This window comes from Mercenaria mercenaria, chromosome 4 (assembly GCF_021730395.1).
Source record: "Mercenaria mercenaria strain notata chromosome 4, MADL_Memer_1, whole genome shotgun sequence".
NCBI classification, from domain to species: Eukaryota; Metazoa; Mollusca; class Bivalvia; order Venerida; family Veneridae; genus Mercenaria; species Mercenaria mercenaria.
This window is the reverse complement of record NC_069364.1, coordinates 20,164,512-20,192,338: the sequence shown is the minus strand read 5'-3', so window position 1 is coordinate 20,192,338 and position 27,827 is coordinate 20,164,512. Positions and strand designations below refer to the sequence as shown.

The 27,827-nt window shown below is 33.0% G+C and overlaps 1 protein-coding gene across 1 annotated transcript in view; it reads left to right on the top strand.

Annotated features, from left to right (window-relative positions):
• The window catches only part of LOC123551132 (ankyrin repeat and protein kinase domain-containing protein 1-like), a 217,463-nt gene that overhangs the window by 86,304 nt on the left and 103,332 nt on the right, over positions 1-27,827 (top strand). The window contains exon 4 of the mRNA XM_053542067.1: positions 640-675. Within this exon, the coding sequence (XP_053398042.1) occupies positions 640-675 (36 nt within the window). The remainder of the gene's footprint in view (positions 1-639; positions 676-27,827) is intronic.

Below are 27,827 nucleotides of genomic sequence, written 5' to 3'. Positions count from 1 at the left end.
AATGTGTGCAATTTATAATATTATCTTGTTTAAAAATGCAAAAGAAATATAATATAAATATAAGAAATGAAACTATTTTTCTTCGGTATTCAACAATCGACAAATTAAACATGAACCGCTAGCGCGATTCATGGATTTGCCGATCTTATTCTGTCGTTCATTTCGCATGAACACCGAAAAAAATCAGTTCATTTCTTAAATAACAAAATTTATTGACAACATTGAGTTACAATGTAACATTGTTATATAATATATATAAATTTTCAAGTCTATTACCTTTTTTTACAAACCATTGCTACGGGCTTAGACGTATTAACAGTGATGTCCAATCTGAAACAATACATATGTAATTCATTAAGCAATGTCTGCAAACCAGCTAAAGAGTATGAAAACAACATGATAAAGAACCTCTTATTTTCAGTTCGAATTACATTGAATGCATTTGTATAAATACGGCATAAACCTATCATATTATCTGCCGATTTAATGACTATTTCGATTCGCAGGGAAGTCAGCCCTATTAAATGATATTCTATAAAAAGACAGAACTAATGCAACACTTATACGTATTTCATCTGTTGACATCATCATTTTGTGATTTTTTTCATACTTGACTCTTTTTCTTCATTTATATTTCAGGAAATAGAAAAGAAATCTACAGACGGTAGTGTTCAGGTATTTATATTTTATTTTTATTTGTCTTTTAAAGAAACTGATAGGTTTTAAGGTCAATATTTAGGAAGGCTTCTTGGATAACAACACATTTCTCGTCAGGTTTTACATCACTTCATCAAGCGGTTCTTTATTTCATATACACCTTAATACTGTGATTCGACATTAATTAGAATTATATATTTAGATATTTAGAGAGTTATATTCTCAATAAGAATTATATCGCAACTATACAAAAAGAAAACAAAAAAGGGATATTAGCATACATGTTAGAAAGTTACCCTTCATTAAGAACAATCCTTCCCTACTTTCCCAATTCCTATTCTGCAGTCTTTTGGGGACACACAAATTGTATGCTATTATATAATCTAGCATGAAATGGGAGAAAGGGTACGGGGAAAGGAAGAAATATTATGACTACTTGTGACTAATTGTGCATAGGCTTAAATTTGATTTAGTATTAATCAGCCTTAACATTTAGAATTGTTATGTGGTGTTGAGATGTATAACCTAAAGAAAATTTATGTTGTTAATACCAAAGTATTTTATGTGTCAACAAAACGTACATATACTATGAAACAACATACCGAAGTTCTACGCTATTTTATTGAGAAGATTTCTTTTTCAAACTGGATTTTAAGGCAAAATTTATAGCATAACTGAATTTTGTACTATTGCGTAGCATTTTCTATATGCAAGGTGACAAATGTTTTGTATTTTTCATTTATATGACATTAAGAGCTCAGGAAAAGAAAATGCGAAGAACATTCGGAACTGGGCGTTGCACGAAAAGTGACGTCAGGGGCCATGTTTCTGACACAATAGCAAAAATAACACACAACACCTTAAAAAAGAACCCTTTAACCTCTCGTATAAAAAACATTCGAAATAAAATGTATAATAATGTCTACGACTTGACCAATCATGAAAATAAAAACTGAGAATAACCGATATACTATTTGTAAAATGAAATTATAAGACAAAATATTACCTACTCAACAGATGTAAACCCACCAATATCCCACGCTAAAATGAACCAACACTTGTACGCCACTCTTTATGTGTGTGTGTTGAGCTTGTTTACCCTCGCCACCGGTTAAGACCATATGGGCGAGCATAGCTTCAATTATATAACAACATTTTATAGGCTACGTGTAGAGTGTGTACCATAATTCACAGTCTAAAGTAGGTCAAAGTGACCTCCAGTGGACTGTGAATAAGATGGGAACTTAATCCCATACATTTATGATAAAAACTATAGTTAGAAGAAAAGACTAACTTATTTCACCTCTTCATTTTTATGTGTGTCTTCTTTCATGTACCTCATATAGTGTGTCAAGGCATTTTGTTTTCCCCAATTTATACTATATTAATTATTAAGACATATTTTATATTTAAAACTATATTTATAAGTCTGACAGAGACAGCAAAGTCCTTAATTTATTCTTCTCCGACCTCCTTGGTGCGTGCACGTCGCGGAGAGGGCACATATGGCGCTAACTGGGTCAGCGCCCTAACTAGGTCAACGTCTGATCTAGTTAGCGTCACATGACGAAAACCAGGGAGTGTGGCCGTAAAAAGGGGACATACATCGCTGAGCTTCATCTTGCCTACTTGCCTTCGTGTTGGACCTCTCTTCTACAACCGGGGTGCCGGGTCTGGTTGATCCCGGCCAACTCGATGCCGGATTACCATCTCTGAGGGACCTTCCGGCTTTGTTATACTTCGGTTCACCTATCGAAACGGTCGCTTGCCATTTAGCCGGAAAACTTCAGCTGGTTCATCGACGAGGTTGATGTTGGCTCCGAACCCCCGACTCGATGCCGGATTACCATCTCTGGGGCCTATCAATGTTGACCACAGCTGGTTCATCGACAAGGTGGGACCTCGGGGCCAGGCTTCCAGATGCGACACTTCGGGCAAGACAGTTGGTGGAGGCGACGTACAACGCGGGGACGACGGGCGAGATGAAGAACAGGCGACCAGACCGTTAAAGACGTAGATGAAATAATAGTGATGACAACAACATTAAGAAGACACTCACATAACAGATGCTACATAATCACGATGACACATAACAGATGTTATATAATCACGATGTCACACAACAGAAGATACATAACAACGATGATAATTAAATGATGTATTATAACGGGAGAGATGAAAAGACGATGTACGAGGAGGAGGAGAATAATTGTAGATATGCTCGCCCATATGGTTTACCGGTGGCGAGGGTAAAGAAACTCAACACACACACAATTAATCGTCATTCTTTAGAATTCAAACCGGTAAACTGGAAATTTTGACTTTTGACACATATATTTTTGTCCTTAAAAGGTATAATCAAAAGATTAAATACGTATCTAAAAGTTACGCTGAGTAATGAGAATAAACTTCCCGACTCTCAATTTTGAAACAAAAACCCAATTATCATTCAAAATCACCAAATTGAAGAAATTACAATGTCATGTATTCTGCAAATAGCCTCGGGGAGGTATAAACTCCGCTTGTAAAGTTTCATTCCATGTCGATGCAATACCCTCAATTAGCAAAACCAGTGTAGTGTGTCAAGACTATCAAGATAGTTAAAATGGTATAAAGGGAAGCAATCAAATTTAAACAATTTTGCCTAATAATCAAGGGACAATACTCTTCAAAACACGGTCTCATTTCTGGACATGATCGCGGGAATTAGAGGGAGGTATCTACTGATGCAAAATAAAATGCAGACTGATGCATTTAATTTATTTTACGCCAATCGAAAATCCAAATAAACTTGCCCAGGAGAAAAGGATAAATCTAGTCTAAGCTTCTTCCCCAGTTATCAATTGCCGACATCTCTGTTTTTCTCTTCCTTTATTTATAAATGGTCTCATGTGTTCGGGATGAATAATATATCTAACAACTTACTCGTAAAAATGAATGTACCACCATACGCAAAACAAAGAAAAAAGATGGAAATACAAGTTGATTTTTACTTTTACATAGTTTTCAAAGTTTATTGTCCGTTCTATACATGTTTACATACATAAAACAATCATTATACATGAAACATACATGCATAGCCAATCTATTAAAAATTTGTAACAGACAATTATTAAAACATTTTACATAGTACAATGAATAGCACACAAATACAGTCCAAACTCGATAACCCGAACTCGCTTAAGTTGAACTCCCGCTTAAGTCGAACATATCTTTCAGTCTCAAAATAAATTTATTCCAATCTGACTTTGTTTAAATTGAAAATGTTTAAATCGAACCACGACTATTTAAAGTCAAAGTGTTTACATTGGTCCAACCGACTTCGAGTTATAGAGTTTCAGCTGCAATATGAAACTACTTGATATATACATATCAAACAGATAAAATTCAAAATACCCTTGTTAATCTTAGTTTAAAAGCTGCCTGAAAATCTATTTACTTAAAACACTGAATTATTAATACTATGGCAATAAGCTCAACATTACAAAATGGAATAAAATAATGGAACATGTTTGGTCAGACCAAACATATGTTAGATTAACGAGAGCATTTTGAGTGATAGATAAATATCATCAATACCTTTAAACAATGGATAAATTTACACTGGCCTAAAATAGTTTGACATTTAAAAATTACTATATACATGTCATTTATTAAGAAATTGACATCTTCGATCAAGTATTGCACAGCAGGTTTTTGCACTTAATCTCAATAATGCTGGGTTTGTTAACACAAATTTAAGCTTTTCAAGATCAGACAAAGATTCAAAATTTGAGTTACTGGAAATTGCCTTCAAAATTAAGGGTTTCCTTAAATCTTCATATAAGTTACAATTCAGTAAGACATGTATTTCATCCTCAGCCGTATTACAAAGAAAAGGACAGGTTCTATTTTCAACTTGTAACCCTTCATATATGCCCGTCTCAAGACGGATGGGAGCTACCCCACATCCATCTGAATTTACACAATGCAGATCTATGTGAAACAGGCATAATAAGTTGACAATATTCTTCAACTTTGTATTCAGGTTTCAGTGTACAATAAGTTCTGAGCTTATTTCGGCCTCTACCACTAGCACTTTCTATTCTATTTATACCAGTAAACCAAGCTCTTAGGTAATTTTCTTCAACATTTTTAGTGATCTTGTCAATGACATATTTCTTAGGTACATATTCAGAAATATTGTAATCAATTTGAGATTCCTCAAACTTTTTCTTGACATGGAAAAACCAATTTCTACAAGAAGTACCCAACTTAGAGCTAGCCCAGACTGCTATTCGTTTATTGAGCCTGGTCATTGCAGTGTTACAGATACGAGACACAAAGCTAGAAACAGTTTTCCATTGACGTACCATAGTAGGAGTCCAGGCCATCTCCCCGGCAAGAGCCAAATTAGGGGTATATCTTCCAACTCCTAGGAAAAAGCGCATAGCACGATTATGAACCGCATCTATGCATGAAAATGACCTGTGCCCCAATATGGCCGCCCCATAGTTGATGACGGGCCAAACAATAGCATCATACAACTTAGTGAATACATCATATGGTACTCCGCCAATAAGCTTACATTTAGCAATGACCAGGCCCAGTGCGCGACTTGCACTTTGAGCAACTGCTCTAACAGTAACATTGATATCTAAATGTTCATTTAATACAATGCCAAGGTAAGTATAATTGTCAGTTAATGCAATTGTATCATTACCACATCTAAAAACAAAATCTGTTCTATGCTTATGAGCTGGTCTAAAATGAACAACATTACTTTTGGTTAAAATTAATATTCATATCATTTGAGATACACCAAGTATTTAAGGCATCTAGAAGTATTTGGAGATCTCTGCCAATAAAACAATGTCATCGGCAAATAACAAAATACAAACATTTTCGTTACCGATATCTATACCAACATTAAATGATTTAAGGTAGACAGCCAAATCATTTATAAACTGGTTAAATAATATTGGCGAAAGAATACAGCCTTGACGTAAACCACAATGTACCTCAAACCAATCTGTAGAAAAGGCATAGACTCGTACAGAAGCTAAAACAGATGCATACAATGACTTAATGGCAGGTAGCATTTTCCCCGTAACTCCTGTATCAATCAACCTTTCCCACAGCTTGGCTCTGTTGATATAAACGTATGCCTTTCGAAAATCAATAAAGGCGACAAAAGTGGACATTTTATGTGTTCTACGTGTATCAATTATATTATATAGAGAAGATACTTGATCAGTCGTACTGCGTTTCCGCCTAAAACCGTTCTGTTCATCAACTAATATATTATTATGTTCTACCCAATTACTAAGGCGGTCATTTAACACTGAGCAATACAATTTATACATTGCAGGGGCAAGAGCAATGCCTCTGTATGACAAAGGGTCTCTAGGATCCATATTTGATGATTTAGGAATCGGGTTCACAATGCTTTTGCCCCTATTTACATGTTGAAATTTGTCAGTATACAGGTCATATTTACCGACAACGAAAATGATACAGTATAATGCATCATCAGATACATACAAAATACATTCATATTACAAAATTGTTTTGTTTATAAAATGTGCAACTCTAAAACCAAATATCAAAACATGTTCATATTCCCTAAGTACTGACATTAGCATAATTATGTTGCATATCATAGTGAAAATGATTTACAAAACAAGCTATTTTCACAACAAATGAAATTTATACATGAAGTAGAACTGGGTTAGAGGCTTACATGCCACCCATCACAACAGGAAAAAGAAAACACAAACGGGTTAGCGGCTTCCATGCCACACATCACAATATACCAAAATAAAAGGTCTTTATTTCATACTCCAAAAATCGTAATTTACTCATCACTTATCAGTAGAAAGAAAACCCGGAGGGTTAGCGGCTTCCATGCCACACACCATAATATAAATTACAGGAGAACTCTTGTGTATATTTATGTTTTTAACATCTTAGTTCTTACAACTATTTTTGTGTTGTAAAAACGCAGATTTAGAACGTCATAAACCATCAAGCATTTATAATAGGTGTTAAAATGACCAGTGCTATATAAATTTCGATCAAGTGTTTAAATATAATAGGCCTGTCAAACTGTAATTTCTTACGTTCTTAGTTTTGTATCCCCATTCCTAGGCTTGTATGAAGAAGTTGATGGAGTACGGATGTATTTATCTAAATACACATACAAATCTTTTGCGTTATGAATTTCGCATTCTCTACGAATTAAAGACATATGTGCTTTGTTTTTCACATGGCTACCCGCGGCGTCCTGTTCGCCTTTACCATGGGACGTTTCAAAGTAGTTTCTTTGTGTTGGACAGTTGAAATCTGACTCTGAGAAGCTGACATCACGCATACAAAATTTAGATTTATATTGCTGACTACAGCCATCGGTAAATTCATGTACATATTTTAAATCGTACTTCAACTGATCTTTCAGGTAAGATTCGATCAAAAGTTTGCGAACATGGTGAATTGTATCTCTGTCATGAGTATTACTTTCAAAAATTACAAAAGCATATTATTTTACAATGTTTGGTACATGCGTCGAGCTTGATTCAGTATTTTCTGTTTCATGGCGGTATAAGACTTCACACTTGAAGTCCTCCGAGTAATCATGTACTTTGACAACATGCCCTTCTGGTAAATTATCTACGATACTATGTAGTTGTTGTCTCTGCCAATGACACAAAACATTGTGTAGTGGAAAATTTAAAAGCGAGTTTTTGATGTAATCCCACCTTTCTTTCATTGTGAAAGTAACTTTTACAAACTGTTGCTTTTTTATATCTTTACCATTTCTGTCTTTCTTACCTGTAAATACGTACTCATACCTGTTCCAGGTTACAAAACTAGTACTATCATCCAATTCTTGTGCCATCAACTTTATGTTACTTACACCACATTTTGTACAATCACGTTTTAAACAAGACATTCTAAACATTTTTTCATCATTGATTGATACAGACGGGCACAGACTTTCTTCAGTAATATCAGACAAACGTTCCCACACAACATAATCATCTTTTAAATTTGGCGTTTTGTCCAAAATCGACTTTCTGCTCTCTTTTGCTTTTTTAAATAACCTGGAAACTTCAACGTGCTGTTTACATAAACAGGTAATTCTATCTTTTCTTTTTGCAGATTTAATGTAATATGGTTTTAGAGATTCAAAGAGCTTTTGGCCATTTTTGATATCAGGATTTTCCTTAACAAAATTTAAATAGATACTTGTGTTGATGTTAAGGTATGTTTTGGATGTTCCATGTATGTTTCCGGACCAATGCGTTCTCTAATAACCTTCTTTTTATCATTGAGAGGTTGACTGTTTTTGACCCAGTATTCCGCTATTTTATTACGGGCGCCTTCGCTCAATTTGTCCTTTCTTGTCTTGCGCGTGTGTGGTAGATTAACAGCTTCGCCACTGATTATCTTTTTACTAAGTTTCAAAACTTTGTTCAGCAGTCGCCTATTTAAACTGGAATGATTACTTAGGGCAGTTTGTAGTTTATTTGTTTCAATATTGTTGCCTACTATACATGAGACGACTTCCTGAGTTTTTGTTCTGCATTCCGTTGATAAACCTTTGATAATACCTAATGAAGTTTGTACGTCAGACAGAACAGCATTTGCGACCTTTTCACGATTTTTTTCACCTTCACCTTTAATTGCCTTTTCAAATTCAAGGCGTCTTGTTTTTAAGGAGTTAGGACTGTTTGCCGATATTAAAGCAGATATAATTTCAGATCTTTTCTCAGGTGTATAATCTCTAATAGTATCTTTTACACATTTCACGGCCCTACTCTTTTGCATTCTGTTTTTAAATGGCTTAGTGACAGTTATGCTGCTTTTTGTTTCAGTAGGTTGTTTTGTCCGAAATTTAAGTGCTCTTTCTTTTGTTAATTGTCTGATGTGTTCTTTCTTTTGCCGAATTTTGTTTAGTTTCTCTAGATACTTTAAGTATTTCTTATTTGTTGGTGTCTTCCTTTCAGACTTGGGAAAAGAACTTCTATGTTTACTGACAGCTTGTTTTTTTTTTTCTTTCTTTTTATTTTTATACCACTGTAACCTTTCTGCCGGAGAAAGACCTATAGGAGGTTTATCCTTCATCTGAAAATATATTTATGCCTTTTCATTACGTATATTCACCCCAAAGTTACGTACGGCATATAGATCAGAACTTGGAGCAAAAACGTACGTCAAGAAACTGACACTTCCTTGTATACTCGTATTTGAACGTCAGGCAGAAATAATGTAATTTTTTTAGCATAACACTATATACGCTGTTTTATCTAAAAGTGTATAATGTTATATACTAACAGGAAAATAATAGGAAGATATGACATTGTACATTTATTTAGAGGTTAACTGGTTTCAGGCTTCAGAACATAAAAACACATTATTGTTGATTCAGGTAGGATACCCGTTGAACAAATACGACAAAAAATACGACGTCAGAAAATTTGTCATTATTTTAAATCTCAAATTGACCAATAACACAGTGGCATTTTATACTGTTATATCTGTTTGTAATATGTACATTTACATGATATAATTTTAAAAAAAATAAACAGAATAAAACAAGATAAACATCTTTACATACCGTGTTCTAGTTGTATCGAATGCGTTACGCTACGATGCACTACCGTTGTTTACATTTGAAATGACGCAAACAAAGTGTCTGACGTCATATAACGTCGTATTTACGCGCCTAATCCAGAACACGTTGGTGCAAAAATTATTAAAATTGGATAAGAATTGCTACTTCTATAGCATTTTAAAAACAGATCAAATATGTTTTTTGTTACGCGTTACACATAAAAATAACGGAACACCTTATATTTATTTTGATATTCTATTTTCAATTAACAGAAACAATTTTTATACATCATTTTACATTACATGCTACAAAAAAAAAAATATGTAAACTCTATCATGATATATGATTTTACAGGTTTCTGACGCCTTAATTTATTATTTTTAGTCAGTTTCAAACGACTTAACGGATAAAACTAAATGTGCAGAATAGCGTGCGTTTGATGATATATGCACTGTCAAAACTAAAGATGAATTTACTTGCACTCCTAATAATTCCGGGTTAATGTGTCGGCGAAAAGGGAAATGTCTTTATCTCTGTTGGTCAGTTAAACTGTGTTGGTCAGTTACGTAAGTAAGTAAGTCAGTAAATTCTTAATTTATAGCGGTCCCATTTACCTTATCTATTCTTCTTTGTGGCGTTCTTTAGATTAGAATGAAGAGTATTTTGATCATAGTAAACAGTTTAACAAAGCTGTAAGCATTGATAGTAATTGTACAAACATGTCTAAACATGATAAGCTGGTATTTCTGTTTACTAATCTAAATTTGATAAGGTTGTCTGCTAAAACCTGCCTTAACATTTTACAGCGTCATATGTATTTTTTTCTATGTAAATTTCTTATTGCATAGGATTAACATAGAAACCAGTGGCTTCAACTTAATATAAGTATTCTTTACCATTTGATTTCTGTAATTGCTGGCGAATGGTTCCCATGTTAATTCTATGTTATTTTAAAAGTTTCTTACATGTGCTGTTTTAAGAGTTTTAAGTTCTTTTATAACTTTCTGCATGAACGTACATTCAACCTATCTCACATTTTATGCAAAAATGCGTGATAAGTAAAAAAAGTACATTAAAATAATCTATTATTTATTTGCCGGTAAATAATGTAACAAATACATATCTATTCTATCGTTCAAGCAAAAAGATATACCATATATATGACAGAACATCTCTAATTGATGTGTCAGTTGATGATTTTTATTACAGATGTATTTTGATGTATTTAGCATAGCCTTGGTGCTTATCTCGTCTCAGTCCGGTGTATTCGCAAAGAAATATCACGCGTAAAACACTTACAGTCAATATGCAGTCATTGTCAAAATTGAAATTTTCAGGGTGATTAATTAAAAAAAAACAAAAAAAAACTTGAGAACATAATTTTACAACATTGCACTTTAGAGCAAAAAGGAAAGAAAAACGTTCTCAAAAAGGCATTGAAATATAAAAGAAAAGAATTATTTTGTGTGATGTTTTATGTACATTTTTATATTCTTTTCCTCTAAAAGGTGGCATCTTTGTTTTTTTATATTTGATATTTTCGACCCATACATTCAACGAAACCCAGCATATACATATGTACATGGCAGAAAATACACATTACATACGCATAATGATTCGGTCATGCTGAAAAAGAATTTTTACTTTAATTCCATGCAGTTTCATTTAAAACTCATTTTGCATTACGACAGAATAATTTATACACTTTACTTATTGTTTAATATATAATTATTTAATTCATGGTAAATTTACGGTATCTAGCGAAGTCCACAATTTTTCCGTATTCAAATACAATAAATAATTACAGTAGCTTAAAGATGTGTTATTTTCTGCTTTAAATTGCATACATCAATGATAATATCTTCCATCTAACCACGATGCGCTCTTCAAAAAAAACATAATTAATTATATATAGTGTAGAATATGCAAATTAGTAGGTTAATCGATATTTTTTAAAGTAAAGGGAAACAAGTACAGCGGTGCACAAGACAAATATCAATACCGGCAAGAGTTACGGTTCTCGTATATTTTACGCTCACAGTAAGGGATGAGGACGAAATTCGGCAAACAAAACTTGGAGCGCATTCTACCTTAATTCATGTTTACACCGATATATAATCGATACAAATGTAACAATAAAATTTGCAAACTAAAAGGTAAAGATGAACAGTCAAAATGACAAAATAGTAAACTCAATTCTGACACTGCCAACATAAAATGTAAACAAAGTCTTATCTTATATCGATTTACATGAAACGTCTTCTGAAAATAAAGTTAGAGGAATTTCTGAAAAGGACGATAAGTGTTCAAAGTACTAGTATATGTTATAAAAGAGTAACAACACCAACTCTAATGGGGGAAGGTGCACTTATGCATTTTGTTTCTGTAGATCACCCGGTCAAATCAAAGAAAAACTTGGTGTGTGTAGTAGGCTGCATTTTTTCACTGTATAGTCAAGACATTTTATCAGGATAATTGCCACGATGAAGTTATGGTGAAGTACGATTATTGGTAAAATGGGATAAGGAACTACCTCTCTAGGTCAAACAATAGAAAAAGAATGTGTATGCAATAGGGGCTGCCTTTTTACACCAGATCAAACACAGTTGGATGATTGGTCATATGAAGTACATGAGCCTTAATGCTTTTCAGGTTCATGTCAAGGTCACTTCAGTATAATTATTGTAAACAGTTTCCGTAGCATTTGTTGAGAAGCCTTTAACCTACACGTTTCAAACTTGGTAGGGTGATTGACCAAATAGAGTAGATAACCCATATTGTTTAAGATCAATAGGTTAAATGTTAAAGAGGCAGCAGCCGGAATGATTACTCTTTTGTTGTTATTTTTTAAATACAGACACATTAGAGAGTATTTTCTTCCGTTATACTTTTAGCAATATTATTTCAGATGTTTTTCCGGTGAGCGACCTAAGACCATTTGGTGCATTCCGTCATAAAAGAGAGGCTGTACTTTGTGTTTGTTTGTCTGTCGGTCTGTCTGTCTGTCATGAGGTCGGTCGGTTTAGCCCAAAAGCTAGATAATGCTTGGTATAACAATAGTCAAACCTTTTCTAAGGTAGATGCCAGTGATCAATATACGACCTTTACATTTTTGGCCAAACGTTAGTTTAGGCCAAAGAGACCTCAATACTTTAAATGGTTACTATTCAATAACAAATGGACGCTTCGACTTTCAGTTGCCAATCTTCATAGGACGATTGCCTGTGGAAGATGAACACCCCATATTGATTTATTTGGGTGTAGGTTATAGGTCACAGTGGTATATAGATTGAAAAACATTTTCCGCTCAGTAAGTAACTTTAAGCTTTAGTATGGAACGATTGCCTGTTATAAGTAAGCCAAAAATAAATATCACAGTGACTTAAAACTAGGTCAACACACAATGACTCACTAATACAATAAAAACCATTTAAGGGGGATAACGTATACATAACAACAGCAACAGCTTTCAATTTTAATAAAGTACAACTACAGGAAATTTGATAGGGGGCCACAGGGACCTGACTTAATTGCTTGTACTTCCTGTTCTTGGATCTAAGTAACGAAGTATTTAAGCTACATCTTTTCAAAATTTACGTATAATAGCTATTGCTTTTAAACTTTACATACTGACTTAGTACTACTAGATGAAGATCCCTAGTGTTTTGGTGTCTGTTGCCAAAGGACTTAAGTCACACGGACCAAACTTAATTACTTGTAAATTGTTCGTCAGCGGAAGTCAGAAAGTATATTTCAAAACTTTACATAATGGCCAAGTATCATTTGAGAAAGAAATGTATTGACTTTTGTACGTTTTATGTCAGTAGCTCAGAGTTTAAGGTCACCAGAATACTCCCCCCCCCCCCCAACCCCCACCCCCCATAGTTTAACTTTCAGTTCTTGACAGAGTATCGTAGTTTCCTGCATCAAACATCCTGCACCCCTCACATATTTCTCCACTCTCTCGGAACATTAACTTTTATTTTCGTTCAGTTAAGTTTCTTCCGATTGTATCACAGTATCGCTCGTCCACCTTGCACCTCAAACCCTCATATTTACACACACACACATACACACATTAGAGGTAATTCTTGTTCGTAATTAGTAATTGTCCATTTTTCTGCCCTGTCATATACTGTTTGCAAACTGGTGTTTTACACACAGTTATGTTGAGCTGCTGTTTTCTTTCAGTTCAGTTTCTTAATATTGTTTCTTTGTTTTACTCATGCATACCACAAAACGCCTCCACTAAACTCATATCCCCATGCCCAAACTGCACGACTTTTCTTTTATGTTTTATTTATTAGATTCTAGTACTCGTGATACTATTATCCTTCAAAAAAGTTTATCATTTAACAGTATTTTTGTTTTACTTGAGGATATCAGCAATTCTCAATTTGTCTTGATAGTTCCCCGAGTAAATGCTAACAACTATTGCTTTAAATCCTACTATTTAAAACTCCATTCCATTCTGTTTGTAAACGGGCATATTATATCCCTTTTTAGTATTTACAAGTTTTATATTAACTTTTATATAATGTTTTACTGACATTTCAGGAAACAGCGTTAGTGTCTGAGGAAAGGGAAGAAATCGCAAATATTTGGCAACAGGCTGTATTTATATTACCTTTCTTAAAGTTCTACTGGACTATGTCACCGGTTTTTGTCTACACTCGTATAATTGCATTCAATTTATTCATATTAACACAGAAAGTGTATGACTGTATGATCCTGCTTGCGATTAAACCGGACCAGATTTATCACCAGTGCAATATTTTATTATGTCTTCACTTGAGCACATTAATTTCGTAAAAACAATATAATTATATTTACAGAGAATGTGTATACATGATATCTTCTTATATCTTCAGTGCCATTTTTATGACCTAGAAGAAAATTAGGGGAATTTCCTGAGTATGTTATCAATATTTTAGATGATACCCATTTTAAAATAACAATAATTTAATATTATCCACAGTAACTCATTTGTTTAAAAAATCTTTACAGCTTGTTTTTTTTTTTTGTTGTTGTTTTTTAAATCTGAAGAATATGTTATATGAATTTATCCTTTTCGTTTAATACAGCCCCAAAACATTTTATTTCTGAAGTAAGTAATATGATCGTTTAACTTTCACTTACTTAAATAAATATCAAAGCTTAAAGTTCTGTATGCGGTACTCCTCGAATGACCTTTTTAATGGAAAAATCATTGTGTTTGCAATACAGTCTAAAAAGCTGAAGCTGTGTTATTCAATAAACCAGTGTCAATGCATTTGATATTCGTGGCGTTTATTCTATGGTAACACTAATTTAGTCCACGACATCACTAATAGATCATAAAAAAATCTTAACATAGCTTTTCAAAGGATATGGAAAAATATGTATTAGAAATCTAACTGTCAATGTCTTGTTACAAATGGCCATAATAAGTATTTCTACACCCAACGTTATTATAAATGGCATCAGTTATCATGAACCAGTTTCTTAATATCCGTTTCATATTTATACTTAAATTCCGTGACATTTCAATGTATTAAATAATTATACATAATTTCACCGTATCTTATATATTTTAACAAATATTTCAGCTCATGTTGAGCGTTTAGGATCAATGTATGTCCGTTGTCCGTCCGTCCGTCCGTCCATCCGTCGTCCGTTCACATTTAGATTGCTTGCATCCACAATTTTAAAGCGATCTTAATACAACTTGGTAACAATGTTTAGGTAAAAAGACCTCGTATGAGTTCGATTTTGGATGTGTATAACTTAAAGATATTGGATGAGTTAGATCATAAGTGTAATAGAGACAGCAGGACAATAGTTATATGCCCTTGATTGACAAAATTTACTATAGTTTACATTGTTTACACTCTAACATCTTCATTTCTTCACCAATCCTATTCATTTTAAATAAAATTTATTCGACCTCAAGATTTTGAATGGGTTCAATTATGAGTAAAATAGGGCTGGTAAGACAAGACTTGGGTGCCACTGGTTTACAAAAATCACTATATTTTACTTTGTTAACACTCTAGCATTTTCATTTCTTCAACAATCGAAAATATATGTACATAGTATATGTATTGCCATAAAATCTTGGATGAGTTCAATTTTGAACAACATCAGATAAGTAGGACCAGAGTTATAGTCCCTTGATTTTGCAGAAAAATACCCTATATTTTACTCAGTTTATATTAAAACATCTCCATTCCTTCAGCAATCCCTAGCATATTTATACAGAATGTGCATAAGCATAAGATCTCAGATGAGTTTGATTAAGTGTGAAATCTGACAGTTATGACTAGAGATACTCGCCTTTGATTTTCAAATTACAGAAATTGCGATATTTCCCTTTGTCAAGCATCTTCATTTCTTGGCCAATCCAAATATTATTTACACAGAATGTGTATGATTAAAATATCTTAATAGGTTCCAAGAACTTAATCGGTTTAGTATGACCAGAGTTATTTGCCCTTGATTTAAAAAAAACAATGCTTTATTTTCCATTGTTTTGCTTTTTTTTCTTCACCAGTCCTACATGTAATCATGATTGTGTGATTGATTTGAAAGTTGAAGTACAAGTCGTCATGTGCTCTCATATAATCTGTGTAGATAACTGATTTATTTCAAAGTGCCTGCCTTTGTTTTTAATTAAAAGGAACAAATTGGGGTAACTACCTGCATGATTGGTTCCAAATTTCATTTATATGATCAAATTGAACCAGAACATCAGGATAGACAAATCCGGAGTGAATTTATGATAAATAACTTCTGACAAGATTGATTTAAAGTTCATCAGCGTCATCAGGGTACTCGGGTAATCAAGTTAGAAACCTATGGACTGATATATGTCAGATTCACTCTCTTTGTTTTAGCTCACGTTGATAATTGTAAAACCTTAACAACACTATATTCACCATAGGAAACATTTAATTTCCAGTCGATTTGTTTATATGTATGTCATATGATATACTTCATTTAACAAAAAATGTCACTCCGGTGAGCAATATTTGGTTATCCTGGTCCTCTTGTTCTTCTTTTCACAAATTAACTTTCATTCAAAAGGAAATACTCATTAAAATATTTCTGTAAGCAATGGCTGTGTAAAAATAGCTCACATAAAAATACTCAGAATTACGTACTTTTATTGTTGGGTACAATGAAACATAACGTTATGACAGGATGACATCATTTTAACTCAACAATGTTCTGTATCATTTCAGCGGTAGGCTATTGATTATTTAAGAATGATTAAAAAATTGTCAGATCAAAAACCATTTAATGTAATTGTTCAGAAGAATGTATGAGTACGAACACATTTATTGTGTCGTAAACGCTGCGGTTAATTCTCAGTTGTGGCATGCGCACGTTCAAACTACCTCCATAAAATATTTCCTTCTAACACATATATGCACTGTAACTCATGTTTTGATATAATTACCAAACGGGAAATGCAAATTCAGTTTTGATTGTTGTGTACTTCGTTTTGGTATACGTGAACGCATCCTTGCGTTAAGACAAATGGCCCTTAAAGGGCGGCAATAACTCTCATTGTTTCTGCTGATGATAAGTTTTTTTTTCTGCAAACAGTTTTGTGAAACCATTTTACATCATGGATATATAATTTGATGGATTTCAACGTTTGAATACAAAAAGAATTGGAATTTTAGTTGTTCGTTGGAATTAAATTTTACGGTATTACTCAAGCACGAAATGCATTAAAATTTGTATTCCGCGCATATAAATAATTTCACCGTATCTTATTATATTTTAAACAATATTCTGCTTTCCATCAAATGGACTTGCATCAAAAAGATTGTACTTCTTAAGGTAGTTCTGCACGTTTGATAAACCGGAAGTCATGGCGTAACGTCATTTATCCGGAAAACGTAGAAAAATGCCTGGATTCGGCGTACGGAAACGAAAATCATTTTATGAATTAATGGCAATCAGTGAGTAAATTTATTAAAATGACACTGTTAACACTGTTACTATCTTTATAAAGTTAAAATATGATATTAAAACATCTGACACCTTAAATAATTCAAAATAATGTCTTACAATTGTCTTAACATTGGCGGTTCACTTTAATCATAGCCAAATATCTCAAAAATAAGCACACGGACCAATACATTTTATTTCACCATATTATAGGCCATATATTTGTTTACGACTGTGAGAAGTTTCATTAAAATCTACATTGTAGAAAAATTTCTATTCGCGAAAGTGTTATGAAAGTTGCGATTTTCTCATTTATTTATTTATTTATTATAGTTTCTTCACTGTATAGTACATCAGTATACAACATAGGTCATAGAAACAATAATACAATGTACAATGTCATTCATGTATGAATTATAATAGACTGAGATGAAATTGATTTCTAATATAAAAAGCCAGACAAAATTTTTAAAACATACTCATATTTACTTTTACTGGTATTACCACTAATTAAAATTCTATATTAACTATCTAAAATCTAGGAATTAGACATATAACTACTAAGACAGTGCAATTTAAAAGTTTAAAACAGTCTATTTATAATGAAAAGGAGATAGAACAATAGTTTACAGACTGTCCTAAATATCTACATTGGTACATATAAGACCATAATGTGTTTTAAAATGTATGTTTTATTAAAAATATATTCCAACAAGAACTGTTCGTAAGACAGCACGCTCAACCTTTCTCAGTGAATTAGAGCTTTGTCCGCAAAAGAAACATTTTATAAAACTTTAACCAGAACATTGTAAGTTAAAAAAGGGGCACAACCTTGTCAAAATCCAAAATCAGATATATGGGGATCGTCCATCCTGGTGTAGACTGACAACGGATGACCATTTCAAGTTGCGAGTCTAACAAATTTATGAAGCTTAAACCAAAAACTTATAAGTTAAAAAGGAGCATAACCCTATCAAAATTGAAACCCATAGACTCCCAGTATGAAAACTTGCATGAGGTCGAAATTTTTCAAATCAGTCTACTAGCAAAAAATCAAGCACACGATCCTATCTTATTATTTGCTGAATTTTCTTAGTATATTCTGAAGTTTTAAAAAATATGAGTTTAATCAAATTCTATTTTGTAGAAAAAATTTCCATCATAACGTGCAGAACTACCTTAACAATTATATTTGTCTTTTTTCATACAAATGTATTTGTGTTAGGACTAGATACTGCTTACAAATTCATCTCGTTACAGGAAATCATGCACTTTTTTCAGAAAGCATCAATAGTTTACAAATATATTGAAATTAAGAAATTCCACCTAAGTAGTAATCTAGAAAATATGTGGCACACGAATAATTCTAAAAATGAATATATCAATTCCTCTTTGCTATGGCGCATACACAAATGTGTTTTGGATTCTCTTTTGTGCTGAATGTACGGTCAAGTCCTATTTATTCTGGATCTCGACTTAATGCGTACTGTCTCTAAGGTTATTATTTTTAAGAGGTTTTAGAAATAACATGCGCCAAGTTGCTACCCATCAGTTGAGTTGTGTAAACTATTATTTCATCAAAACCCAGCGGTTACCTTTAAGTTAGCAGATAGAGCAGAAATATCGAGGCTGCGATTCTCATGAGCAGTGTATGTCTGAGTGTTAATAAGTTGCCATTTTCTTAGTTAATATAACTGAACGGTGTTTAACAAAGTCGCTAAATTATTGTATTTACTGCTAGAGGGGAAATCGTAATACAAATCTTGAGACATGATGATCAAATAAAAAGCTTTGGAATTTCTTGCGTCTCACCTAAAACATAAAATCAAAGTACTTCATTATAACTCCATACAAAAAATATTGAATTTACAGTAAATGTTTTGGGGTATTGATATTCTAGATCTGCCTAAGTGTTCATAAATTTCTGAAGATAGAAACAATTATACGGTTAAACTTAAACAGGTTTTTCCGATAATTCTAGTTATCGAGTAAAGGACATTCACCTCATTTATGTCTTCTAACTTTTCTTCATTGTTAACACATATCAGGCTAAGAATTTATTTTAATTATAAAATGATTAAATGATTCAAAAGTAAATTGGTTTTCATTTTTAGATAAAGCGTCAAGTGCTTACTTTATGAAAGAGATTGTAACATAGTGTCTGTAGGTTTTTTTTGGGTTGAAATCCAACTTTTGCCTGCGATTTGACATTGATCGGGCTTATATATAAATATATATGTATATTTTTACTTCTGCTTTTAACAGTGTCTAACTTTTACTTCTTACAGTCATGAATTAAAATCAAATTGTATTCATGCATTAATACTTTACATTAGAATGCATAGAGGATATATGTGATATCAAAATATTTCACCATCACATTTAAGGAAGCCTAAGTGAAATGTTTAGTAATTCCTCCTTCATTGGTGACGAAACATTTTGATATTTCATTGAAAATAGATTTTCTTTTCATCATATACTTATCTGTAAAGATCGACGAATGTTTTGATTATAACATTTTTATAGATTCAAATAAAACCAATACTTTTTGACAAAAGTATGATTCATTTTGGCTAACGCGTGACATTAGACATACGCGAAATAACCATGGACACTTATGCCCAGTAATATCGAAATCCGTTTATTAGGTCCATAAAATCACATGACACCTACTTGTTTTTAAGTTCAGTTGGTTGTGCTCTATCCTTCCGAGAAATCTGCCCTTACCTACTATCGTATAAAAACAGAATTTGTATTTTAATATTAAATTTAAAAATACACAATTCGTAGTCAGGAAATATCGGCCACTCTCAATAGTAAAGTGAGACGGTTTGCATTATTACAACTTTCGGGTCAATGCCATCAGTTCGTTGAATTAATCCGAAAACTTGCTTTGTTGACCTGCAGAAGTTCAGGTAAAAAATAAAAACACGGAAAACGTAAACAATGGATAAACCGAATGGCCTGGGTAAATTGAACTGCATAGGGTAACAAAATGTCGCGAATGACAAGGAAAACAAACCTGGTCTTGACTGGGAAACTCCTTTGACGAAAATGCTGACATATTACGTAAGGGTGAGCTGATGACTAGGGACAATTAACAAAGACAACAACCAAAGAAATGTGCTGTCAGTCTAATCTACAAAACGATAGTGAACAGCCAATACATACAGTAATAAGCCACAAAAACACAAAAATAACATTTATAGAGCATTTATATTATTTCTTTTGAAAATTCTAGTAAATTTAGCGTGCTCAATAGAGATTGTCTAACTGTACATGACTGTAGTATGTGCTGGAATTTTTCGATAGCCATACCTTATAAATATTTCTAAAGGCAACAAAGGGAGGTATATAACGAACATATTAAAACATTTGTTCATTATCTTGAAATGTAATTCATTTAAAACAAAATATCATTTGATTTGTTGCATAATAAAACTATTCAAATAATGGTAGATCATCAATATCTGAACATGTAACATATTTCAGACGTCATTTTGATAAAAAAAAATGAACTGTTAAATCCTCTATAGTAGCTTCAAAGCAATATCATTTTTTCTGTTATACCTTTGACTTTTCGAAATGTTATACCTCTACCATGTAATGTTTTATATGATTTACGGCTGTAACTTTAGTGTCTGTAGCCATCTTTGCTTGAAAAGTCTGCAAAACCAAGTAAATTACTGGATAAAATTTAATATGATAGTTTAATTTCTTTAATCAAATGATTTAATTACTAAGTGCAGTAAAGGCTACATGTAATTTGACCAAAATATAATAAAGTTAGAGATTGTTTTGTTTTTCTTCCATTTCGATGTTCTCCATCTGCTGACCAGTGATGATTTCTTGATAGTTTGTGCTTCCATCGGCTTTTGCATTTCATAAATGTTACCCGACTACTAAAGGTTAGGTCTCACAATGGATACTCGAAACGGCTTCTATACAATTTTGTTTTGCGTTCCGCAGCTTCTATACGAAAATGCACCGGTTTCTATATTCATAAAAAAACATGTGTCAAAAGAATGTTACCTAACACAAGAATGCTATTATACATGGTACTGTTTTATTCCAAAACATTAAAAAAAAGGAATTTTCAATCCTCTGTGATCAGTCGCAAACGATCTTAGTCATAATTCTTGGCTATTTTAAGTGATCGATACTTGCCCCGGGTAAGTTATTGTTGAAATACATTGTATACACATAAGTATTCTACATGTTCCGTGAAATTGCAGTTGAAGGTAAAACATAAATACCTTTGAAATTATCCAACAATTGTTGACGTGTCTAGTCCGGATGTTTACGGTTTTATATATTTTTGTATAAAAGTGACGGAAAGCAAAAAGTTTCGTATGGAAGCCGTTTTGATTAAACACTGAGGGTCTAGCAGTATGCAAATCACCATGAAATGAAGTGAGAACTATAGAATAAGCAGACTGAGTTTAGGATGAGAAGATATTTGACTTTTAAATTTCGTATTTTTCCCCTTTTTTAACATATATTTCTAATTTTTCGAAGATTATCAACTGACTACACCCCAAATTATACGGGGTGTATAGGAAAAAGTAAAGATATGTTTTAACATTTGTGTAATATTTCTTTATAATTATGTTTGAAAAATTTAGTAAATTTTAGAGAAAGTTTTCTGTAGTTCATGAGATCGGTAACCCTATTGTAATAACCTTTTGGTAATTTGAAGATTTCTGCCATTTAAATCCTCTTACTTTGAGCAAGCTCTTGCAAAACTAGTAAGTTGTAAAATATAAATGTCTACCGTATGATGTCGCTCGAGGGACATCCGCAACAAGGTGGGGAAATTAACAATTTGGAAACTGAAATCGTCTCTTTTACCATTTAGTTGTCGTTTCAAAATTACCTTTCACAATTGTTTAAATTAATGTAAGTTCAAAATGACGCTTCTACTTCTGTGGTTCAAGGTACCTCGAGGTTCCATTCAAAGCTCAAAATATGTCAAAGTGTCTCATTGGACAAATTGAGCTTTAAATCTCGTCCATAACAGTATCGGAAAAATCAGAAATGAGCCGGGCCCATTTTAATACAATTTCTCCGGACTACCTCTTCAGTACTAGTAACTAGCCTAGATAAGCAGGTAGTACGGGTTTTATAATTGAATTACATCTAGTGAGGTATGGCATTGTAATACTTATACATAAAGTGTATGTTCTTGTCTACATTAATTTTCCACCTATAAACTCCCATCCGAACTTCAATAAAACTTGTAGTTGCGCATATCGCTCCCACACACTACTCAGAGTTTGGGTGGAATTAACGCCCATTTATTGTCATTTTTTTATAAAGTTTTTCAGTATTTGATATCATATAATTTTCTACAGATTTAAATAAAACTTCATAGTTGCTGTAGCTAGACTGGCTAATACGTTTTAAATATAAAATCTGCATAGAGCCATTCAGTTTCAGTCATTATTTCTGTAATGTGTTAATATTTATTTCTGCGTCCTATTTCAAACAACATTTCTTTAGCATGATTAAATATCTGAGGAGAAATGTGATTTTTGCTTGTTCTTCTTATCTTTACAACAAATAATATCAATCTGATTAATTATAAGTTCAACACCCTTATTTTGCTTCTTCTCATTTTTATTATTGATATTAAACCAGATTTATATAGCGCCCATTTTATGATAAATGCGTTCAAAGGCGCTTAACATAGCGCAAATGCAGTCACTCAGATTGCGTCTTGTACTAGTACAAACACAGAGCAATATGAAAAGAGGAACATGAATAGTAAGAGAGAGAAATTCCTTTATCTGAAGTCAACCTTACTACTCTATAAACTCCTAAAAGGATTCCAACTGGTGGATTTTATACTTGACATTTATTTCTGCTTACCTTGGTAAACTCCCTTCCTACAGAAAAGTGGCAAAACTAATGTTAAGAGGAACTGTTTTGAATTGTTTACACTATATTTAAACAGAAAGTGAGTAAGTGGTAAAAATGAATAATAAGGAAATTCTTCATAAGTACATGGTTAAGCCAAGTGTGATTTAAAAGTAGCAGATATTGATTTGTCATTTTTATTTTATACTGCAGCACGTACAGAATAATTTTTGCGTACACTTTAACCATGTATATATTAGATACATATGAACGTTTGTTATTTTGTATACTAAGCCTTAAAAGAAGTCTTAGAGTCTTAAAGTAAAATGTTAACCAAGCATAAATTGTCTACTTACATGACAATAAGGGAATTATATGTAAGTAAGTAATTAAATTCTTTATCGATATGTTTTTAAATCCATACTGTATCCTAACTAAATTTGTTTGTTCCAAATTCTTTAAAACGTTTCCCAATAGTTTTAGGTTTTTTTTTTCACCTTTTTAATTTTGTGTTCATACGATCGCTTCTTATGCTGTCTAATCAATGTTAAAATGTTAAAATCCTATTTCGCTTCTCTTTATATAAGGGCGATGTTTTTTTCATGTGAAAGTGATTCGCGGTCTCGTATCGCTTGTGAAATTTCTACGGAGAACCGATTTGGTTGATATTTACACTTTACTCTCCTAGTTTGAGTTGGCGCAAATTTATCAATGACATTTGAATACAAAGTATTCCATTTTTCTAACATTCTATCAGTATTGTTGCACGTGTTTATTACATCCCAATTTGTTTCTAGAAGATCATTACAAAAATAATGTTACGTGTGTAGCAGATTTTAAATTTTTATGAATCCTCCGATCGCAGAACACTTGCAAATTATAGCTGATTCCGAGTTTAGGTATATCAATTGATGTTTTATTTTGCAGAATGTTTGTATATATATATATATATATATATATATATATATATATATATATATATATATATATATATATATATATATAATTATATATATATATATATATATATATATATATATATAAGTGTGCTACTATTGCCCGTAAACCTAGTAGGATGTTGAACTAACGAAAGAATCTACGTAGTCGGACCATTCAGTTTTAATATTTTCTGTCACTAAATTACGTTTAATATCACCTAGGATAATAATTTCTTATCTTCTTTATACATATCTTTAAAGTTTTCAACATGATCTTTCCAATCAACCTTATCAGAAGGATAGCGATAAATATGACAAACAATAGACGGTTTACATTTTTTAAACATATCTCAAGTACAACTGGTCCAATTTCACTTGTTTCAAGATCGTGTCTACACTTTACATCAATAAAAAGATACAGAATTGCAGAAGCAGATCTGTACAATAGCAGAACATAATGAACATTATTATTTAAAGCTTGAAATCTATAACAAGTTTAATATAGGCACCTGTTTCAGAGAATGCACTGCGGCCTATTTTCTATTTCATTAAAAAACAATTTCTAGACATATGTCCCGTTGTTATACAATTATGACACTTCCCTGAGAATCTCATGGGGGGCGATATCAACACTTTTAAGTGTTATAATTGTTTTTCTTTCAAATGGTGCAGTACAATGAAACATCCTGCTGCGTATGGCAGTTTCTGTGACACCTGGAGCGTATCATGTGTGAGTTACGCCGGAAGGTACATGTGTCAAAATTTGACACAATATTTATTTCACGGTTTTTTGTTCCAAATAAGCGTTTTGTTCTGATGGACTCTAACTTTACCCGGTTGAGGCATTACCTTGTTTCATATTAATAAAATACATAATGTGTCATTTTTATTCAAACTTAGTGACATGAACTTTGACATGGAAAAAACAAAATGGGATTACGACGGCTCTAAGCTTTTGTAAAATCATATTTCAAACGTAACATCGCGATTATATTGTTCGCATGTAGATCGATTGAGAAAGGTTTTTTACATTTTCTTTTATAACAAGACATTTTAGACTTGCCTTTGCGGATACTACAAGATTGTATTTTCCTTTGACTCCTGATTAACTTGCATTTGAAACGTCACGTGTATAGTATTGTTTTATTTAATAGTTAAATATAATTAAAATCATGTCCTGCAAACGATAAGCTTACATTTACACTTAAAGCATGCTGTACAAAGGTGATTCTGTCTTTACGACCAGGGTAAATCATGATCAGCCTGCACATCCATGCTGCCAAGATCTGCATTGTTTGCTATTCAGTCAGTATCGTTTTGGTAAGCACACCTTTTAACAGTTAATAGTACTGTCTAAATCGAAAGATGGATAAATTCATTAAAGAATTTCAACTGGGTAAGAGTTAAGGGAAGATCTTAAAGCTTTGGTAAAGCTAACAAGATTATGGTTAATAATTATGTTTATATAATTTATTGGACTTTGTTCACATCTCAACTTGATCTGAAGGTTTTATCCTGTTCTTATTCCTAAGTAAAAACTGTTGGATATTTCTGCACTGTCAAATGAAATGATACTTATGCATGTCTTTTTTTTTTTAATCTGAAATAACGTTGCGGAAGGCAAGAATCTGATAAATGTGTTAGGTTATTGGACAAGTATAGAAATGAACAGCCAGTCAGACGGATATTTTAGAAAAGAGCTCGTAGAACACGAAAGGCCCCCTTGATGCATTCAGTAACTGCACAAGGAACAGGAATTATTTTGTCACTCTGCACTGATCGTTTTACGTACTTATCTCAAATCAATAATTCTGTGTTCTTATCTAGTCATAACTGACATCCGTATCAAATTTTATCTTAGACCAAAGCATTCTCTAGTTTTTTGTTATACTGTTCTGGGTCGATGTGACCTTGACCTTTGTCCTACTGACCTCAAAGTCAAAAGGGATCATCTAATGGGGATTATCAACCTATCATTTTTTGTGATCGTAGGCCTAAGCGTTTCAAGTTATCATCCAGAAACGGCTTTAGTGTTCTGGGTCAATTTAATATTTGACCTTTGACCTACTGACCTCATAATCAATAGTGATCATTTGCTGGTGATGGTTAACCTTCTTATCAAGTTTCGTGAACCAGCTGATCCTAGGTTTAAGCATTTTCAAGTTATCATCTAGAAATGGTTAAAATATTCCGGGCCACTGTGACCTTGATATTTGACCTACTAATTTTAAAATCAACAAGAGTTATCTGCTGGTCATGATCAACCTCCGTATCAGGTTTCGTGATCCTAGACCTAAGTGTTCTGAAGTTATCGTCCGGAAACGGTTTTACTTTTCCAGGATACTGTGACCTGGATTTTTGGCCTTCTGATCTCAGAAACAATAGGGGTCATTTGCTGGTCATGTCCAACCTTCTTATCAACTTTCATGATCCTAGACCTAAGCATTCTTTAGTTATCATCTGAAAACTGTAGGCCTGTTCTTGTTTACTGTGACCTTGACCTTTGACCTACTGACCTCAAATCAATAGTCACTCGCTGATCATGTTCAACCTCTGTAGCAAGTGTTGCGACCCTAGACCTACGCATTCTTAAGTTATCTTTCGGAAACCGTTTTACTGTTATGGGCTACTGTTACATTGACCTTTGACTTACTGATCTGAAAATTGATAGGGGTCATTTTCTGGTTATGTTCAACCTCCCTATCATCTTTCATGGTCCTATGCCCCAACGTTTTTGAGTTATAATCCGGAAACTGATTGGTCAGTATACCGACCGACCGACATCTGCAAAACAATATCTCCCTCCTTTTCGAAAAGGGGCATACAAATAGGGATTCACAACCTGTGAGCATGTCCTTTACTACTTATAACATCGTTTTTGGAAAGACAGCTGAATAAAACATCTCAGATATGCTCATGATTTTCATTTTTGAACACCTAGGCTGATTAATAGTTTCCTCCGGCATACATTTCGCATAAAATGATGGGACATTTGTATTATATAACCTTAGGACGGCCAGCACATATTTATGCAATATCGCCAGGCATTTGTATGTTTTTGACAACACAGTAAATGACGTCACTCGACCTTCAGCTATTTCCGGAAGTAAGTAAAATGAAAGTAGAAATTCAAAACTTGAAAACGAAAGCCGCATTTTGATTCGTAGATAGTCAGGGCTCACGCGCAGGGGTCACCCCGTCTAACTGTATGCGGGTGGACTTCTTTTTTTGCTATTGGGGAGTCAATTTTCAGCACTTTATTACGAATTGAAATTACCTGGGCTTTAGTACAGCATGTTAGCTTTTAATCTATAAAAAAATATTTGAACTCTGGATAAACACAAATCCCACAGGGGTTCGTAAGGGATTTGATAATTTTGGAACTTAATCAAATCGCTCAAAATGTCATTTTTGATGTTGTCTGAGAGTGTCAGTATATGCCTCAGATGTAAAATATAACTGTAATTGAGCGCTGCAGACCTAGACATTTCAGAAATATTTTTAAAATAAGTTTCGTGTAATAAATGTTGTTTCTACGGAAGCGTGAAAGGGCCATCAGACGCTAATACGTTTTAGTACGTTAAGGTTGCGGAAAGGATATATATGTTGGGTTTTGTGTACCAATGCCTTTTATAAATAATGTCAAGGGACATAACTCTGATCCTTATAATTCACCATAAACGGGAAGGTAGAGGTGGGTTCTATATCTAAAATGTTTCCTTATAGATAATAGTAATGTATTAGATAAAGAAGTGCACAATTTGAGCCTAATTTCAGTCTTATAGGCTCCACTATAATGGTGAAGTAGATTGTTGGTAAAAATGTGGTTCGTTTAA